We start from the raw sequence: 21,153 nt of genomic DNA on the forward strand, positions 1-21,153 counted from the left end.
TACACAAAGAACCCTGCTGTTCTTCCGTGCCAGTAGATCACAGCACACAACAGCACGACAATGATGAGAAGGGGGTGAAGGTCAGAGTTTAGTACCGAATAAACAGGGATGTGACTAAAGAAGTGGTTTATTAAGCACACACCGAGTTCTCCTGCTACAGTACATACAGTACCTCAAGCATGAGGGGTAATCATTTTAACAGCCCAGCTAGTAACCGGTCAAATAACTCTGCTTCTTAGGGAATGTGTGCTGAGAATATTTCAGTAATGACAAGCCATATATACACACTAATAAATGCTCTTGCTTTGCATTGCATCTTGCCTGCAGTTACTGCAATTTAGAGAGTGTAGAAAAAAAAACTCTTTCCTGGCTAATTAAATTAATTTGAAATGCTGAAAACCAAAGCATCCTTCAGTTATGACTTTCAATACAACTAGGTTTGAGCCACAAGGATCCCCGGTTTTTTTAGCATCCCAAATCTAAATTACTAACAGAGAAACAAGAGCCAAAGCCGAAGCCCAAAGACAAGGCCTAACAAAAAAGCAGTCTCCGAAGATGGATGCCTCCCCAAAGTAACTCCACTCTCCACAGAAGACAAAGCTTGGACCGAAACACAGTGAGCTGCTGAGCCATAAATGAACAAAGGCAACATGGTGTCTGCAGGCAATGTTTTTCTGGAAATAAAACAAAGAACAAAAACATTCTGCTGTTCCTGATACGAACCACACCATCTGTTTATTGTGCGTATAACCAAATACACTTCCTAAAAATACTCTTCTCTGATAAGGGATAAGAACACACAGAGGAATGGGCAGAGCCCAATTAATAATGCTGTTGTGGGCGTTGATGTGATTCTCCACTTTTAAAAGGAGAAAGGAACACAATTTAATGGGCTAGGAGTATAGCAACCTCCTGTGACATGTAAAGCCCTTTAGCCTTTCTCTAACCACTAGACAAGCCTTTCTTTTCCATAAAGGTGAAGAAGGCCTTCAAAACAGCTGTTATAAATCGCTAGGCTGTGCTCTCGCTAAGGGAGACAGCCTTTATTAGGACAAGTGCCCATCCAGACACTGTTGGAAGGAGTGGAGTGGATCTCTGTGCCTGCCACCATTTCAATATTGAAAGCCCACTTATTCCTGTAGATTTCATCTGTCGTTCGAGAAATATTTCAGGGGGAACAATCATTTTAAAAAAGGTGCTCACCAGTAAAAGCTGATTTAAATTGCACTCAAGGTTCTGTAGGATTGCGATTTAAACATGAAATGTGATTCATTTCATTAAGCCTAAGACAAAAACCAAGACTGAAACTAATGATAACCAAAGGGCAAAGACAAATTCATTTCACAGCAAGTGAAGGCAACCTTCCTGTGAGAAGCTGCCATCAGGTCACAAGCCTGGAATTAGCTATTAATGACCGATTTAAAACAAGCCTTCGTCTGCGGCATGACTCTTTAACCAACTGTAAAGAATCCACAGTGAGAAGTGTGAAGTTCTGCGCTGTTGTCTGTGGTCTTCACACTCCTGCTGGAAGCCCAGGGGCTGGACTAGAAAACTGGCACCACCTTCCAACACTTCCCCCACGCCCACCTGTACGGACAGCATCTACAGACTCATTTGTGCTTTCATTAGTTCTGGCATCTTGCAGTATTTTTCCTATTGTATAAATTATAGTTGATTTGCAAACTTCTTTGTCATACCACCCTGCACAAAGTACAGTATATAACTCTAAAGCATTTAGTCTATTACAGTCCAGTGATTGTTCTGAAGGAGCATCACCTTGGATAAAGATGCTGATTAAATGAATAACAAGGGACAAGTACAGGGAACTGAACACACCACGTCCTTCACAGATGATTTCCGTCAATCAGAACAACTCAGGTTTGTACAAATGGCTGAACTCGCACTGCAGCCTCAGAACAATCCTTCCTTATCTTGGTCATCACATGTTAATCCTGACTTTGGAGGTCTTCAGTTGAACACAAGATGAAAACAAAAATTGGGCATTTTAGCAAAACACCACCACAAAGCGCCTCTCTCGCCACCTCTGTCTTTGCCTAGGCTGTGTGACGCAGTGACTGCTGCTCACAGGAGTCCTGCTGAGAGCTGCAGTGTGTGGGAGAGGCGCTGTGCTTGCTCGTCATAAACAGCCTGACAGCCTGCCTGCTTCCACACAGCGCAGGGAGAACCGGTTGGCACAGAAATAAAACGGCTAAGGTTTCAGGATTACCAAGATCTGTAACTGATGTTTTAATGGAGGCATCACCGTTCATATCTTGTTAAAGTGTCTTGCCTCAGCTCAAAGTGGTTTTAATTTTTGCCATGACAAACCTCCTTTTACAGACAAGAGTTTGAAATGTCTGTGATACTTTAGCACTGCTAAACAGCAGAAGACTACGTGTTGTCCGTGTTGGCACCTGTGCATCCAGCCACCTGAAACCACATCGTCTTCAGAGCACCAAGTGGGGAAGCACATTCGGATGCTAGATCAACAAGAGAACGCCCAGGATCATAACAAACAGGCCACATCATCTATGGTGCATGGGGTGTGGAGAGGTTAGTATTGCTGCCCTGCCCTGGGTTCAATTCCTGGGCTGCTGTCTGTGTGGACTTTTAATGTTCTCCCCGTGCTCACATGGGCTTCCTCCAGGTGCTCTGGATTCCTCCCACAGTCCAAATACATTCTGGTACATTATTTGGCTTTGGAAAAATTGGCCCTGGTGTGAGTGTCTGTGTGTGCCCTGCGATGGACTGGTGTCCTGTCCAGGTGGTACCCTGCCTTGCACCCGTGGCTTGCTGGGATGGGACAGGCTCCGGCTCGCCTGCGACCCGAACTGGATGAAGCAGCTAGAGAACGGAAGGGTGGATGGATGGAATTCCAACACAAGTGGTTTCAGCTGTTGTAGATTGATTTTTCTCTCCCCTAAAAGTTCCATCACCCTCAGGGGAAAAAGAGGAGACAGCTTTTGCAAACAACTCGGTTGAAGAGGCCAGAGCACGTGGGCTATTGATTCTCTAGAGCTGCCTTTCTGCTCTCTGCTTTTGCGAGGGAAAAAAAGACATTGATTTCCTGGCATGATGGAGGGAGGAGAGGCAGTAGGGTCACGAGTGGAAGAACAGCTCAGAGCCTCGTCAAACCCCCACTGAAGAGGGAGGACTCCTGCCAGGGCTCGACGGCCTCAGCACCGCCCGTCTAAAAACCGAGCAAGCAACACCGAGACAGAACAATACTGGCTGGAGTCCGGCAAAAGAACTACATGGACCTGCCAGGACAAAAGCATGGCAACAAGAGATGGAGCGCGATCGAAACATCTGCTTTTCCTCTCGTGAAAGAACGTTCACAGGAACACCAGCTTTGCGTCTCATTTTTATATTCCTTTACCGTGAAAGCAAGCGAGCGACAGAACATCACAAAACAAACCAAATGTAATGCTAATAACGCGTGGAGTGGTTAGTGCAAACATTTAAATTTATAGCAGAGCGCGTAGGAGGGGTGCCCTATTTTGCCTTGTTATTGTAGGCCCGTTAAATCTCTGCTTTGGCAAATGCTCTACAGCAGCAGAAGCTCATTGGAAAGGAGAGGTCAAAGACCCACTGGGAGTCCAGATGGCAGAGGAGTGGGAGAGAGAGGCGCACAAAAGAGCGAGCAAAGTTCTGGGAGGAAACATTTGCTGGCTGGTGCATTTCAATACCTTGCAACAAACGTGTGGCCAAGAATGTCACACTTCAAGGCAGACTGTGGTGGAGATACAAGACCTGGGTAATTTACAGAATTCTGAGTGATCGCAGTTTTCTCACTTAGACCGAGAAGAAACAGCTGCACTTGGCCAACAAGGAACATCAAGACTACCGAAGCATATAATTTAGTAAAAATCGCCAAGGTGAAAGCACGCAAGCTTCGTCACAACACCTTGGTGCTTACTGCAGGGGCTAGGGCGTCACAGGCGATCAGGAAGGAAAATCATTGGACAAGGAGAATGGGGGGATATATCTTTGAATCCCTAATCACCAGGTGAGCTTCTTGCTGGAAGTACAGTAGGCAATGCATGCTTCCGGACTTCGATCACTGACCGTAAGGCGTTCCGGGTCCGAAGTCATTAGCGGCCTCCAGCATGTACTGGCCCAGGAGCTCGCCATTAGTGGTCCGAGACGGGAGCTTCCGGTCGAGCTTCTCGAACAGGAACTCCTCGATCCGTGCACCTGGACAGAGCAAAGACAGAAAACACGAGGGGTGTTGGAGGAGGCGGCCCAGGATAATCAATCCGCTGTCTGGAGGGCTGGGTCTGTGCTGCTCACCACCGGACATGACGAGGGTCTTTCAGACCACCCAAGCCATGCCACGGACCCTTTCACAAGGAAGCCAGCAGGCATGCTTCATTCGACTGCAGACTGGCGTGACGAAATTAAGAAGCCTTTTGTCATTGTAGATGTCCACAACCGTTGGCTATAAAAGAAGGGCCTCCACAGAACTTTGCAAAGTGTTTAATATTGCATCAGCACTGTTTTTGTTTCACCGTGTAACTGCATTGGGCTGATCCGGTCGTCTGCGAGAGTCAACCCGGCTCCAGAGCACTCCGAGAAGTTATCCATGATTGTGTGCAAATGTATAAATTGCCATTTATTTAATTAAACTGTATTATTGCTTCAATCCTTAAGGCATCAGGCTATTAAGGATAATCTTAATTTTGTAAAAATAATCTATGTAAATTTTGCAGTGGTTTTAAATCCTCGCGAACATAATTGTTCATATTTTCACAGAACACAGAAAAAGACAAAACAAAGATGACAACAGCATGCATGTCAAAGACACAGTCAAGAATACAAGAGCAACCTTAATCAACACTGAGAATGGCTACAGTAACACTGCTGTACATGGGTGTTTGAAACGCAAAGCTAACTTACTGGAATCCTTCATAAGGCTGTGGACCACTAATCTAACCAGGCAACCTAATAAGCATTACAGTAACTAGGTCTGGGGTTTCCATTTCCTGTTCACACGATAGGGAATATTCAACCACTTAAAATTGTGCATTGAAATAGTCCAATTAAAGCAATTTAAGCCTTTCTCAGGTGTAAAGTCTGTGCATATCTTATAGAGAAAATCAACATGATGGCAGCTTCCAATCAATTCTTAGTGACCCAGTGCTGGTTATTATGGGATTCCTGATTTAAATCCTGGCAACAATTAGACTACTGTACACGCTACACTGGGGAGGTTAGTTAAACCATTTCAACTACATTCTTCTGCTAAGATATTATACCTACATTTAATTTTAAGTGAGTCTGTGCGAGTTGGTTCTACCTGGACCTAGTTGCTTTATTACTTGAAGTGCACTCACATCTGGCTTTAACAATTGTAATACTTAAATAAAACAGAGCAAGGACAGGGCAGAAAAACAGCTCAGAGTGCTTGCACACTGAATCAGATTTGTGGAGAGCAAGCTGCAAGCTGTTGCAGTCTGGCTTTTCCGACAGAGGAAAAGCTCCCGCCAACTGCGTAGCTCACTGCTGATTAATAACTGTACGTATCCTATTGCCAGGAAGAGGAATGGGCTGGGGGGCAGAGCATGTAGGCGGTACAGCTTGGCCGTCACATGGCTAGAATATTGTCATTAAGCATCAGGAAGGCTACAGTAAAACAGGCTTGCTTGCAACCTAAGGGACACCAGCTAAGCACCTCCACTGCTAGCTCTAGAAGAGCAGGAGGGATCTAGAGCAAAGCCAATCTCCATGTCCACAGCCCTGCATGACACCATGCACAGAACGCACTGGTGACAAAGCCTGTACCGTTCTCCCACTCCTCGGGACATGGCGAACCGTTTTGGACCTGACTGATTTCGTTTCGGCCATCGCCCCGTGTCTGGAGAGTCAACAAGGACGTTAACCCGACCCCCGGATTATGAAACGCACACTGGACGTATTCAACCCGCGTAGTTACTGTACCTGTGAGGCAGTGAGCTCTGTGCCACTCTCAGTCTGTTGTGCTGTAAAACGATCGGAGGCTTTGATAATTCTCCAGCCAGCCTGTGCTGCCAGACGATTATCAACAGGCTCCACTGGCCAAAGAACAGGTGTTAGCTGGTATCTGGCTATTTACCCCTCCCCATCCAAACAGAGCACCCAGCGGCAGACAGAGAACAGGCCAACTGTCAAAGACTGGCGTTGCTTCTTCTACAGGAAGAAATAAAACAGCAGCAAAGGACTTACAGAACGTCACTGTTCACCCAACCATGCGGCTGAAGAAAATGCGTTTCATTACCTCCATACACCAGAAGGAGGTTTCACAAAACAGTGAAGAACCTTCATGTTAGCAGTTTATGATGAGAAAAATCTGAAACTACAACAAACAAAAAAAACGTACTGGACCTCACAGCTGTAAATCTGTTAATTTATGAAAATAAAGAACTAACATTAGACATCGAAATTCTGCAAATTTAACTTTTATTTACATTATTAAAATGTCTGAATTTTTAAACTTGATTATATTGGTTTATGAAACATTCGCATATCCAACAATTTGAACATGCAGTGTTTTTTTCTGTACATACAGTAGCTCTTCCGGTGGCGTCTCCAGACTGATTGATGATGATTAGAACACCATGCAGTTTTGGACACTGTTCAATATTTCTATCTGAATTAATATTTTTTTTAATTTACTGTGTAAATTTATCTGCATTCAAATAAATAATTTTTCATTGGAAGTATCCATGTGTTTTATCAATATATTTGAAAGTGCAGGTGGAGAAAAAAAATTGATCAAACTGCTATGCAAAAGGGAGTCTCAAGTCATAAGTCACTGACACTTTCTACTCCGAGATAAATGAACACTTAGTATGTCAAGTGCTGTTAATTCATAAGTAATAACTAATTAATAGTGCTTGGATATTACAAGTGCTTTAGAGTATAAGAGATCTCTAGTGAAACAAAATATAAATACAGTGAAGAAATAAACTCTCCTGGACAACCACACAACACGGGATGGTGTTTAAGGTTTCGCCTCAGACAAGTGTCAAAACAGCGACCTAATGAACAGCACAAGCCCTGCTGCTCAGCGTCTGAAACCCAGCAGGAGATTTTCACAGCCTCCTTAGATTAGAAACAGCTCTTCGCCTGGGAGAAGCATCACATTGAGCCAATTAAGCCTTCAATAGGTCAGTTTATTCCATCTCTCCAGCCCCAAGCTGAAAAACCTGCTTTCTTATGCAGCCTGTGGTCTTGAACCCCTGTCCTCTACCACCATCTCCGAGCAGTGAAGGGAACCAAGAACCAGCTTAACACGAGTTCTTTCTACCAGTACAATACACGTATCTGGGAGATCAAGCCCAGCCCGACGGGATTACGGTTAAGAAATGTGAACTTACCCGTATGATCAACTGTAGCATGCAAGATCAGAAAGTAATAGATTAGAGCTCCCTACTCTTGAGGAAAGAGTCTGAGCTCTTAACACAGCATGTTCATGACTAAGACAGACCGTGGACTCTCTACAACTACAGCAGTTTACAGCACAATTGCCTCAACTTTAGATCCTCGCAAAGTAAAGAAACTGATGCATTCTCTTTTCGACTGGGCTCTGACAAGCTCTGCTTGTATCTGGCATGACTTAAATTCTAAGCTTGCCTTGTGGCTTCGATTTTTGATGCAAAACCCTCTGGTCCCATACAGAAAACAAAAAGTTTTCCCCAAGCAAGCATAATAAAGGATTCCTAAAACCCTAAAGATTGTTTTGCATTCAGAACAAACATTTTATATATATCGTAAGTGAATAAGTGGGTGATAAATATACTGTATGCATGACATCGCTGTCAGCATATTAAAAATGTTTGCTCCATGTGAGTTTAGAGGAGAATGTAAAATATAGATCTAAGCAACAGAGGATACAAGTGCTATTGTACACCTAACAGTAGTTGCAGAATCTTACAACTAATTGGAATCTATTTCAATCAGGCAGCTCAATAAACACATGATAAACTCTGTAGTATTCTTGCACTCATCCACAGAAACCCTTGGCACTACAATATTGCTTTGATAGTAGAAAGAGCAGTGATGTCACCAGCCCCTGGGGTGAGAGTAAGTTAACAACGACCATGTTGTTCCTGGTCTATTTTCTTAGGCTGAAGAACAACACATTTCTAGTGCAAGCAAGTAAAAAAACATCTCTATTTACTTCAAGCCTTTGTATGAAGAACACCAGCTCAATTAGGGCAATACAGCAGGATATCAAAAACATCACAACAAATCAGGAGGCTAGGACTTAAAACCTGCTATCACTGCATTTTATCACTACTAATCTCCATTCTGACAAAACCGCCTTAAATGAGTTGCTGAATTCCTTAAGATATAAGGCGACCAACACTGGGCCTAATGTCACCCGAGTAAATTTAAATTCAAGGAAAATTGAAAGCAGCCATAACAGGGATCCTGGATTCCTATGGGACAAGGACACATGGCAGAAATAAGAAAGCAAGAAAGTTACACAGAAAATGACAGTCTGCACGCAGAAGACTGGATGGGGTCAGCCTCAGAGATAAACAGCAAAGACTAATCATCTAAACCAGACCTTCCCAGCTCCTCCATTTAAGGACATTCAAGGCTTGCAGATCTTCTGAAATAGCCAGTTAGGCTTAGGGCTACAGACTATACTGTACACATACTGTACTTAGATCACTTGTTTTTAATAATTGGCAACAGCTGCAAAGCTATTAATGAATCAAGAGTGTAGTCTTTCTGTACAATTAAAAGAACTCTGGTTCTCGAGTCAGTACTTTGGTCTTAAATTATCTCCAAATTACTTAATTTAACAAACTATCTGCTTAATGGAGCACATTGAAACTGCTCCATATATTTAGCAAGTGGTGATTTAATGGTGACCTACAAACCCTGCTGGATTGGGGATCTTCAGACCAGGGTTAGGGATCCCTGCCTTTAGTCACCAGCAGGCTCAGACCTGGGCAGACACTTACATTGGTTCAATCATTTCTATATTTAGCTACTTTTAACTCCGTGAGGTCTCGCACTGTTGATAGTTTAAAGAGACCTACCATTCCCGCTCTTCAAGAGCAGAGTACTGGAGTCCTGACATAGACTACCCATCACAGTATCTGAACTCTCACTCTTGGGGCTGTAAACATATGGTCTTCATTCACCAGACATCTCATCAACTTAACGGAGTAGCTCAATAACCCATTCCTGGGCCGGGGGACAACACCTTTTCATCCCAGCAGAGCTTAATTACCGAACTGAAGCCTTGACTGAATTAACAAGGTGCTTGATTGGATTGTTCGCAAATTACCTTCCCCCCCCCAACTCAGAAGTTTGCGTTTTTAACATACTTCGGAAATGCAATAGTTAAAAGGTGACTTCCAATATATTCAAGTTGAAAACAGTCAATCAGTTCCCATTAATCCTATTATTAGGTCAGGTAAAGGTTCAGTTGTGTAACTGAGACCTTGGATGGAACAGAAACCAGCAGGTATGCGAGTCTCCAGGACCGGGAAACATCCAACCATTTTTGAACCATTGCATCTCCCGCATGACACCCTTACACCTAGGAGCAATTTTCCCGGACACCCATTAACCTGCCAGCATGGCTTTGGACTGCGGGAGGGAACCCATGTGTGCATACAAACTCCACACAGACAGCGCCCCAGGAATTGAACCCAGGGCCCCAGTGCTGTGAGGCAGCTATGCCGACCACTGGTGGCAACCGCTGGTCTAAATTACTGCTGTTCTTGTTTATCCACTGAGGAATGTACGTTATTCATAAATTAAAGAGACTGTCTGCTGGGGACCAGGAGAAAGCAAACCAGCACCGGCATCTCTCCCCTTTTCAGATTCATGCCCCCACTCAAAATTCCTTCTACTTTATGAGGGTCAATTTTCAATATTTGATTATCCCAACGTATTCTTCAGACGACAGGTCTAAGATTTAAGAGTGTCACAGCACCCTTTAAAATCTTGCAACATTTAGTGGGAAACAAAAGCCAGGTGTTTGTTTTACAAAAAACAGAAATTACAAATGGGTCAGCGTCATCGTGATTCGATAGCGGGGTGAGCCAATGTATTGAAACAGGGCAAAGCAGCAGATTGTTGCTACTCAATCTCTGATGTCTGAAATCAGCTGAAGTGGGGGATTACCCACCCAGCACCAACCTCCTCGGCCTGCAGGAGGCGGAAAGGTGGCGCGTCTCACCTGGGTTGGGCTGGAGCAGGGCCTCAGTCTGTCTGAAGATCTTTTCGGTCCAGTTCTTGGTGCTATCGGCTCGGGCCAGCAGATTCTCAAGGTGGGCATCCAACTCCGTCTTTTCTGCCTGGCCCAGCTTCTCCTCTGTGAACTGCAGGAGGAACACGTCCATCAGCCCCAGAACGTTCACATCTAGCACAGCCGGTTAACGCACTCAGAGGCTAACGAAGCAATAGGAACCCATCAAGAATCACAACACCCTCGGATATCTTCCAGTGGAGTTAGCATTGCAAGGTCTAAGAGATTTTCTTAAAATTTAGATGATGATGATGCACCCTTACCAAAACGTACAGCATTCCAAGATGTGCCAGTCAGTCACTCTGTTACTTTGGGAAATATAGAGAGAGGCTGCATATATAGAATGTGTTCCAGCCTCTCAGCATTGGAAATTAAAGAATAGTTTGCATTTTTAATGTTTCTCAGTATAGTAACTCCAACCAGTTCTTCAAATACAATCATCAGGTTTTGGGACTTATGGAGCACTTTGCATTTCTAGGATTTGAACAGGTATTAAAGACTTCCAAAACTCAGCAAATGTTTGCATTTAAGCTGCAGGATGGTTTCTCAGTTTCCGGAGCAAAATTACAAAAATGAGTAAAAACAGTATGTCAGACCATATGGCATTGAAGTTTGACTCAAACACTACACGATGATTCAACGTGCGCCCTAAACCATAATCTGCTGAGCTGACAATTTTCCTGAAAAAAATGACAGTATGGTGGTGGCATGAAAAGACATCTTAAGCCCTTTGTTTCAAGTGTTGATAGACACAGGGTTATAGAAATCATCTCCAGTCAGAAATAAATGTTGAAGAAAAAGCTGCACAAAGCAATCATGGCCTGAACAATAGAAAAGCTAAAAAACAGTGGAGTAGAAACACAAGCCTATTACAGAGAAGTATGGTCCACTTAACATTTTACAAGCTTTGGGCACATACAATATGTAATTGATGAAGCACAACAGCACATATCTGTAAAGGCAATAGCTCTCAAATACAGATCACAACCCAGATTAATATTCAGTACAATACCCATAAGTACGAGCAGGATTGAAATGCAGGACTGGACTACACAAGTCACATAATAATTAATAACTTCACATGAAAATTCTTAAATAATCACTCATTGTATTCAGTGGTGGTATGCTTTCAAAGCATCAGGCACTGTCACCTAACGCCAAGTGACACCGATGCAAAGGAAATGGTAGGGTTTGTTAAACAGCTGCAACTTCTTGGCTGAAAACTGTTTGGAAATTATTTGTAATTCCTTACAAATAAAAAACAAAAAAACAAAAAACGATCTGTTCATTTTCTTACTTTAAGCCTCAGTCTTCAAGGCTTTAGATTCTAAAGCAGGAGTCTCCTGGTCCTGGAGGGCTGGTGTGCCTGCAGGCGTTTTAGGTCTCTGTAAAGCAGCAGCACCTGAAGAGCAGGGAGAAGCTGGCAATCTGAGCTGCTTTAGGTCAGCAAGAGCTTTCCAAGCTGGAAAGAAGACCACAGCTTTGGACTCCTAATATAGACCAGAGCATATTTTACAGAATAATTATAGTTTAACGGTAAGGAAATGAGTCTAGGGAAACATAGGTGTGCAGCAGGAAAGGAATTTCATTCTTTAAAAACCCATGAAGAAATTGAGCACTTCAGTGGAACTTCATTAACAGCGAGTCTTGTCAATGCATGTTAAGGTGTGATGTGTCACGTGGAATATGACATCATCCAGACATTGCCTGGGATACTCATTACAGCCCCACCACCAGCCTCAGCCCTTCAGACTTGGACAAAAAGAATCAATATTCACATTGTAAAACTAGGCTGGCCGGTAGCCCTGGTGCTGGTACCCCGTCCCGTCTCCTCCTGACCCATGTGACAGTCATGCTGCGGATCCCTGTGGCCGTTTGGATTATTAATGACTCAACACCAAAACAATGGCAGGAAACAATTCTCCCAAAATGCACAACAGGAAGTGGATTTGTGCAGACCAGTTTGCGTAAAGACAGATAGGTTTAAATTAACAAGGGACATTGTTAACACAAGTAAATAAACACCCTCTATGGCAAAAACCACGATCTACAGCTTACAGGTTGACAGAAGATTAATATTAGCTGTCAATATGATATATGAGGACTAAACCCACAACTGTACAGTGTCAAATGATATTAATGACACTCGATAGCTCTAGGAGTCGATACTGTCTTAATATTACATTAATGATTCTCAAATCTCAACTTCTGCACTGCTGTGAATATGAATCTTTGTTTTATATCAATATGAAGTCAGTGACGTATATAATGTTGTACTTCAAAATTGGAAAGAGTGTGTAATGTACATTTACAGCTCCTGGTACTATAACTGGGCGATCTCAAATAATAAGTGGGCATTCCTGCTTAGCTCTGTAGTGTAGATTTTGTAACAGCATTCCTGAAAACCTCCTTATCCTGCCCTAAATTTTAAAGTAAAAACTGTGTTATACTGTAGTAAAAATGTGGTTAACTGATTAAGGATAAGACAAGGCTAGAAAGAGGTGCCCCTGAGGATTAACAGCCCAGTGGCATTAAATATTTATTTTCAACTCTTTCAATTCCAGGCACACAAAATTCAGTGCAGGAATTGTCCAGCATGATAAAAGTCATCCTTGAAGGCAGACTTCAGCTCATCAGACAAGGCTGTGCATTTCCACAGCCGATCTCTCCACGCCTGTCTGGGGCGTACAGACGCTGACAGATCGGTGAAGACAAGCCTGGGCCCGCAGACTCTAGGAGAGCTGGAGGCAAGCCTGCCCCAGGGGCTCCCAGCGCTGGCTGTTGAAGCAGTGCTGATACTCCAGAGTCGCAGTGAGTCAGCATCTGAGGAAGGTCGATATTCAGCTCAGGCTAAGATGACCCTCCAAAGCTATCCTGGTTAATACAGTCAGTAGTTTTCAGTTCTCACAGCAGTGGGCATGAAGGATGCATTTTCAATATGACTCCCTCTGTATTCACAAGGAAAAACCACTTCAAGCCATGTGCAAAATTACCACAGCAGAATCGGGCTGTAATCCCAAAAGCTGGAGCGCATAGTCAGTCATCGCTCCTAGTCTGACGAGAATCTTTCTTGTTATACAAAAGGCAAGTAAAATATTTTGGTTAATCCCTTCAAGTGCATTTTCCCCATCTTACAGTTAAAAGTGATCTACACAGACGTTTGTTCAGATCTGTGCCATGTTGTGAAGCGACCAGATAGCCATGACTGCTGGTTTGTTCCTCTCAGAAATCTCAGTGTGATGAGGTCTGCAGGACATGATCTCCCCCCTCCTTCATCAAATTAACCCCCCTCGCATTTGTCATTGTTTGCGATGAACTCAGCCTGTCACACTGTCAAAGAAACACAAGCTGGCAAACAATACCTCACTAATGCAGGCAGCTTCTATCAGCACAGTGACAGGAAAACACTTTTCTGTATAGAAATAAAGGAAGGGCAGGGGGTGAGCAGAACAGCACTGCATGACCTTCAGAGCTGCACCACTTGGCTGTTCGGAAGCAAAACAAAAGTGTTAAAAATGAAGGTGCTAATTTAATGGCTTGAAGTCAGAGGAAATGTTTTTTTTTCCTGAAGATGAATTAGGTAGTGTGAGTTTGTATTTGAATAAAACTTCATTATAGGAAAAAGACAAGTGATAACTGAAAATGTATTTGTTTTGTTTCCTCCCAACAGAACAGTAATTCCTGGCATCACTAGAAATAACTCCAAATATTACCAAAAAGCAGATTTAGATTCACGCAGCAGGCTGGCTGCAGTCAAATTTGATACTCCATCTGTCAGCTTAATGAGTAGTGACAGGAATTTCCTTTTCCTTCTTCTGAAGATTCCCCCCGAGAGTATTTATGAAGCAGGCAACACTTCTAACCTGCATCACAGGGGTACGTTCCTCAGTGGCACGTCAGCGGACTGAGTGTGTTCAGGAGACATGCAAATGCAAGTCCACCGCAGGCTGGTATGTGCACACATGCACTGCCCTGCCAAAATACTGGGCAACATCACAATAAATAAGACAACACTTTGGATGGGACTTAAGGAAAGTGAATGCACTTCTGATGACTACAAGGCAGTAGCAGACAAGGCCTTCTTCTCGGCCTGCGGCATCTCTGACTGGGGCATCAGCGAAGGGTAAGAGGACCCAGCAGACTGAAAGCCAGAGAAGACAGCCTCTCCAACAGGAGGCACCATTCTTCCAGCCCCAAGGAGCTGCCGAATCGACCAAACCAGACGCCGCTTCCTGAATGCGACGCGACCACCGGCTGGGCCCGCGGCTCCAGGGCGTTCTGGACCCGCTGCGGGAAGTGGGCAAGCTGAGGGACGCAGGCCGGCCCAGTGAGCCGCGGCTAATCAAGGGAAGAGGAACAGAAGCGATGGATGCTGGGAGAGAATGACTAATCGCCCGTGTTTGCACCCGAGGAGGAACGCATCTCGAGCAGAGAACTCTCACTGTCCCTGAATGTGAGTTTCAAGGTCAGCTTTTTTCCAGCCAGTTCCTCTTCCATTCCTTTGCCGGTTAAAATCCCACAGCTGGCAGAGGAATCCTACTCTGTTGGGCCCCTGAGCAAGGCCCTTCATCCCAACTGCTCCTACGCTCTGACCCCAAGCTTCTCTCTGTCTGTGTGTCTCTTGGAGAGCAAGTTGGGGTATGAGAAAAAAATTCCTCATGCAATAAATTGTATATGGCCAATAAAGTGATCTTATTACTGCTTTCAGATCAATTTTGTTTAGTTTCTTCTGTGTTGGTACCCAGAGGGATAGCAGGGGAGTCATGATTACAGTGATTTCAAGAACAAAATAAGAAAGATGCGACTCTCTCGTACACCCTCCTGAATTATTTTTTAATTTAAAAAAATTCTATATTATAATCAGGCCGAGATGTAAAAAGTTTTAAATTATTTGCACCCCCAAAGGCCACAATACAGGAATGGGAATATTTCTTGAAAGATCAGGGAATATTCACTGTATTAAAAAAAAGTATGGGAAATACTCAGCACTCAGCTCCAAATAGAAAAAAAAATATTAAAATGTTGTCCAATGTGATAAATACTTTCTACCGACCTCTCACCAACAGTAAACCCCTAGTAAGCACAGCCTGGAACAGCCAACTGGTGGTTCTTCAGCACTGCAGCAGTAGAACCCTGTTCTCCAATAAGGCCATGTGCCTTTAAGAACACATACTAGACTAGACTAAAGGATCAATAGAGTGGACACCTTAGACCAGGCAAGTGACAGGATGTTAATAATTGAACAGCAGCAGGTCAGCTGTGTTTGAGGACCATGGTGCCAAAGGGGCTCGGCTGTACTGATCCTGTGCGTTTATACGTAATCAACACAAATGAAGAAACTGCGGGCAGGAGACATGGACTGTACAGCCTCTGAGGACTCCCTGCTTGCTGACCTCTCACCTCTTGGAATAGAGAGCTCAGGACTAGAATTCTGCAGTCCCACTTACACCGTCAGAGAGGGCTGGAACCATGAGAGGTATACTTACAGCAAGCCTCCAGTTTGATCACTAGATCTGCCTGGTGCTGCATCAAAAGCAACCCTGATTTCCCTGCTTTAAACTTTGCTTTCTTAGCGCAAACCCTGAATTGCAGGACAATGAAACACTGATGCTTTAAATCAGCTGCATAAAAAAAGCCAAGCGTCTTACTGCCTCAGCAATAGGAACGTAATTTTAAGGTCAATATGGACATGCAGTACATTTGAGAAACACAGAGGGAAGTCAACTCGCTTTACAGTTTCCCCAAGAAGATTTGTCTTCTTGAGCCAAGACAGAGACCCCGAGCAGACTGGGGCACCCATGAAAACACTAATCAAAGGATTGCGCCCCGGAACATTTAGACACTGGGAGGGGCACAAGAGTGCTTGTGTACAGAAGGGAGACGACTCGGAGGCGTTTCTTCAGAACGGAAAGAAATGTGTGCGCTGCTTGCCGACACAGGCTCCCCCGCGACCCTGTATTGGTTCAGGTGGTCAGAAAACGGGCGGATGGATTAAACAACACAACCCCCCCACTGTCTTCGAGAACCAGCACCATCGCGAGCCGAGCCCGAGCGTCCGATCGGCAGAGCGAGCCCCTGCTCCGGCGGGCCGGCCAGGCCAGGCCTGATGGCTCGGGGCTCATTTACTCCTCTTCAAGTAGCAATCACACTGAGGGCAGGAGCTGGCACACCGTCACAGCAATAAACTCCCGCGGACGACACATCCAGCCTGAGCCACGCCAAGGCTCCAATTCTCCACCTCTTACTGCCTCCCTGGGATTTGAGCCCGCATTCCCAGGTAGTTTTCTCCTGCCCCCCCGCCACCGCATTAATTTGAAACTTGGAAGGCGTTTTCCATATTGCATTAAAGTGATCAATAAAAAGCTGCTTCTCTGGAAGGCGAATTTCAGTTTTTGCTTCTCACTATTAACGGCTGGCAGCTGCTTCCCTTGCAAAAAAAAAAACAAACTCTGTCTGTGCCTCTGGGCAGACAATGTAACCTTTTGTTTTTACACTGGGTGGGATCCACCCCCCTCCTTTATGTACGGCACCTCGGTACCTTTGGGATGAAAAACGCCACATTCATGAGGGGTTAAAATGGAACACTTTGCTACAGCTCCTCGATTTACTGATCTTGCCCTGCGGCTGCTCTGAAACAAAGAGGTCAGCGCTGATGAAAAGCCACTCATTCCGAATGCCTGACCGCTCTTACCTAGAGACTCACATGTCAGTGGTAGCCTGACCGCGCACAGAGGGTATCCAAGCATGATGCTGAAGCATGGGATCCTTCAAGAAACAGCTGAATAAAACACTTTGATCAATTATACTCCTACTGTAAAGGAGACAGATTGCAGTCTCACTGCACATGGCCCCTCCTTCATTCTAAAACAGAAAAAGGAGTCTGTATAAGTCTGGATATGCTCCAAGTAGATAAACTACCGGTTACTGTTTGCAACAAGACTGTTTCTGACTGACATTATCACAGTTCCCACATCTTTAAATGATCTAGGAAGACAAGGCTTTAACTTGATGAGACACTTGTCTGTAACACATTATTCCCCCAGTCTGGCACCTATTTACAGTACATAGTGTGGTGGACTGAAGGAACCACAATTCCTCATGGATCTGACAGCAACCCACAGTCATGGGTCCACAGATAGGAATCAAGCTCTGTCACATGTGAAAGGAGAGCAGATTAAAGCCACTTCCCTGGTGAACTGTGCACAACATCCCAGAATAAAACAGGACATTAACTGATCTGTTACCCCAGAGGGGTAGGACGCTTAGTGCTGATCAAGAACAAGAACAAAACCAGCAGAAATCCAACTGAAGGCTTCACACTTACATTCTTTTTTCTTCTTTTCAAAAGGATAAGTGACTCCCACAGGCTTTGGCTTAAACGACACTGTGGGAACACGATCGCAGCTCAGAACAAACACAAAACCTAAACTAAAACCGGGCAGCGTCTTCACATCTTCAAGCCTACGAAGAAGTCAGCTGAGATCTATTTATGCCAGAAAGTGGTTGAAGATCTTTGCATTATAACTCCAATCTTCTGAGTGGACATGAAGTCTACAATTTGTCAAGCTACATAAAATATTTTAGAATAAGTTGCCCATATTAATTACCTCAGGCCTGCCAACGTAAGCTAGGAAATTAGTCTTTTAACATACTCCTGAGCTCAGCTGGTAAATGCCTCCACTCAGAGGCCAAGTTGGGCTGTATAACGATAACGACATCCTTGATAAACGTGCTTTTCACCCCATAAGACTGTGAAGCGCCACACACGAGGGAGCCCAGTTCATCCACCACTGAAGGACCCACCTAGGTGAAACAAGGTATTGTTTGGGATGAAAAATGCCATGTAAACGAAAGGAATTTGCTCTAAAGACAGAACTTGTGTGATATGTGCAACCCCTGTGCAGTAGATCAGGAAAAGACAAGAAATGATTTAATCAATTCAGATAAGAGGGAAGTTTAGAAAGGTCAGATTGTCAAAGGCCAGAGCAGGATTTAGCCAAGACAATGGGATTAAATACCCCTACACTTTCAAGACGTGTCTGGGATCTTTAATAACCAAGTCAAGTAGGACCTTTGTTTGACATCTCATTTAAACGAAGGGTCAAGTAACTCTGGTTTTCTAAACTGACAACTCAAAAGCACAAAAAGCAGCGATGATGCAGACAGGCAGTGCAGCCGATCTGTACTGCAGAAATATTCAACAGCTGGCGCAAACCATAAACAGGAACCTGCTCAGTCCTACATTCGATACACTCAGTGTACAGCACACGCAATCTTGTTTAGGGTGCGATGCTTTTTAATAAGCACTACCAAACACAGAACCCCCAGCCAGAGAGCCAGTGATGTCATGCCACTGCGTGCCAGTTCAAGCTGGCACAGTCAACACCCAAGGCACAAATCATATAATTTAGAGAAACCGAAGTATATAATATCAATCCTCTTCTGAGAATTAAAAAACAACAACACAAGTTTCAGCTTCATGTTGCAAGAACTTTGCTGTGCTTTGGGGAAGTAATGAGTGGTTTGGGGCATTACCTGTACACTTTAAAGAAAAGGCTGGAGGAGATCCCTGGATCAATTACGTACTAAATACCAAACAAGCTAGATAAAAACAATCACCGCTTGTTTGTAACCCGACTTACGGTCTTCATTTCTTGTGTAGCCAAGATACAGGCCAAAATCCAACATGCGATTTTAAGAATAATCCTCAAGGAGAGAGCTTTTAAGAAAGCTGATCACCAACAATAACAGAATAAACTTTCTAACTACAGTTCATAGTTACTAACAGAATGAAGCCTATCCCGTTTGGCCACATACTGTACACAGTTCCACTCCAGAGAATGCCCTTAAATACCCAGTGTGCCCGTTAAAGAGCATTGTCCTCAAAATGATTATAACCTGGGTTGATCAAATTATATAGAACGCTCACTTTTAAATTATTTGAACGCTAAGACATGCAGGTAAGTTGTTGAGTATGTTAAGGAGTACGTACCCAATTCCCTACAAGAAGAGTAAATGCCGTCAGCATTCTAAGCACTGATGGAGCCATACCTGTGTATATATCATCGTAAATAAACAGGAGTTTATCTCATACAAACTTAAATAGCAGAACGTGTCTTAGTGCCTAAACGTCAATGACACTTCAGCGGCAGTAGTTTACAATCCTGAGGACCTGCAGTCTAGTCGTGGCTCGTATACCACATTAACGTTTGATAAAATACATATTTTTTTAGTCCGACGGGCTCTTTTGTATAATGCAATGACTAAACCCTGGGGAAATATTTAGCGTACTGTCGTCGGTAGCCATTTGTGCTTTAAAACGATAAAATGATGCCCTTTAAAAGCAAAACCTCCCATTCCTTTGTAACTTGGAGGCAATGCTGCTTTCCCCCGCACAACCTTCTCCCAGGGATGAAAACTGGCCCAAGAAACAGATACCAGCACCTGCTGCCCACAAAAATGACGAGCTGTAAGTAAATGGCATACAGCGTCAGCATAAACCTTGTCGAGCTCCACATGCCAGGTCAAGAACACAGGCAAGTGAGAGAAGGGAAAACTGCAAGCTCAGTCTGTTCTCCGGAGCTGGTGTCCGTCACATGCCTCCTCTCCTGCTGTAGTTCCAGCGCCTGGATCCGAGCAGGGAGTATTGCACCGCCTCACAGGGGCTTGATCGGCTTATTATCACTAAGACCTGCTCGACGCGAATACCGGGGACAGGTGCTCAGGCGCTGCCGGTTATGTCCAGCCTGCTGCTCGCGAAAGGGCTGGGGGGGAAACGCAAGGAGACGAGTCCAGCAGAAAGGACCGAGACGCTGGACCCGTCGTGGCGGACAGAAGATGCTCAGACAAGGAAGGGGCCGGGACACTTCGCCCAGCCGTGCGGGGCTTTCGGGTCTTTAAACGCAGACATGGGATCGCGCTTCCGCAATGCCGCAACAAAGCAGAAAACAAAGCTCACCTGTACAGCCCTTGTGAAGAAAACTCCGGCGTCGGAGGCCAGTTTCTTTACATTGAAGTCCATGGTGTCACTGCGAGGAGACGTATCGCCTCCGCAAAGCCGCTCGGAGCTCAGAGTGTTCGCCCCCCCCCCCTCCCCGCCCAGAGCGGAGGATCAGCCGGCCGGTCGACTGCTCTGAGATCGGTTACACGGCCTGCTTTTAAAGGAGAACGACCGTCAAAGGGCTGTGGGCATGTCCCTGCTGTCGTCCGCCAATTGACGGAAAGGCGTCGCAATGCATTATTATTATTATTATTATTATTATTATTATGTTTTATAACTTAATAATTTTTTCAAAGATTTCTTTGGGCTGCCTTAAATGAAAACATTGGATGCCTTTTTGTTTGCACTTTTAATTATTTTTCTTTAATGAGAGTCAAAGAATAGGCATTATTATTATTATTACTATTAATACTATTATTATGTTATTTATTATTATTATAATTCATCTTTGACGTTTGGTAAAGCCTGCAGACTGGTGTAAAACTTAAAACTATTCTGAAATTAAACTGCATTGCAAAGAGACGTCAGCTTCTGCATGATATACAGTATGAGCGTGTTCGGGTAAATCTGTACGAGTATTTGCTGAACCCTGATGTCGTATTTCTTCAAAACAAAATACAGATCAAAGAAGTAAATCTCCTCGGACACTGACGAAAATCACAGCAAAAGTGGGATTGGGTAAGAGCACACATTACCAGGAGAAATGCAAAACTCCTCTGAATAGAACTCTTCAGGACAAACGACACACCTTATCACTTATTATAAAAATAAACAATGGATGGAGCAATTCTGGTTGGAGCCACATTAAATGTTTATACATGGGTTTGTGTTTTCCACTTGTAATTCTCCTTCTCAATTCAGGGAAATAGAGGCCATTCTTTGTCATATTGATTTTACG

The 21,153-nt window shown here is 44.2% G+C and overlaps 1 protein-coding gene across 4 annotated transcripts in view; it reads right to left on the minus strand.

Moving 5' to 3' along the window:
* sh3glb2b (SH3-domain GRB2-like endophilin B2b) overlaps nt 1-20,388 on the minus strand; it is a 43,017-nt gene extending 22,629 nt beyond the window's left edge. For 3 of the 4 annotated variants that reach the window (XM_088940234.1, XM_088940233.1, XM_088940232.1), the window contains exons 1-3: nt 20,214-20,386; nt 10,187-10,328; nt 4,069-4,197 (exon numbers count right to left, since the gene is read on the minus strand). In XM_088940234.1, the coding sequence (XP_088796360.1) occupies nt 4,069-4,197; nt 10,187-10,328; nt 20,214-20,276 (334 nt within the window). In that variant the 5' untranslated portion in view covers nt 20,277-20,386. Of the gene's footprint in view, nt 1-4,068; nt 4,198-10,186; nt 10,329-20,213 lie in introns of all 4 variants that reach the window. The other variant, XM_088940235.1, reaches the window with a different exon arrangement.
* Between the last annotated feature and the right edge of the window lie 765 nt (nt 20,389-21,153).

This window comes from Atractosteus spatula, chromosome 23 (assembly GCF_055471065.1).
Source record: "Atractosteus spatula isolate fAtrSpa1 chromosome 23, fAtrSpa1.hap1, whole genome shotgun sequence".
Lineage (NCBI taxonomy): Eukaryota > Metazoa > Chordata > Actinopteri > Semionotiformes > Lepisosteidae > Atractosteus > Atractosteus spatula.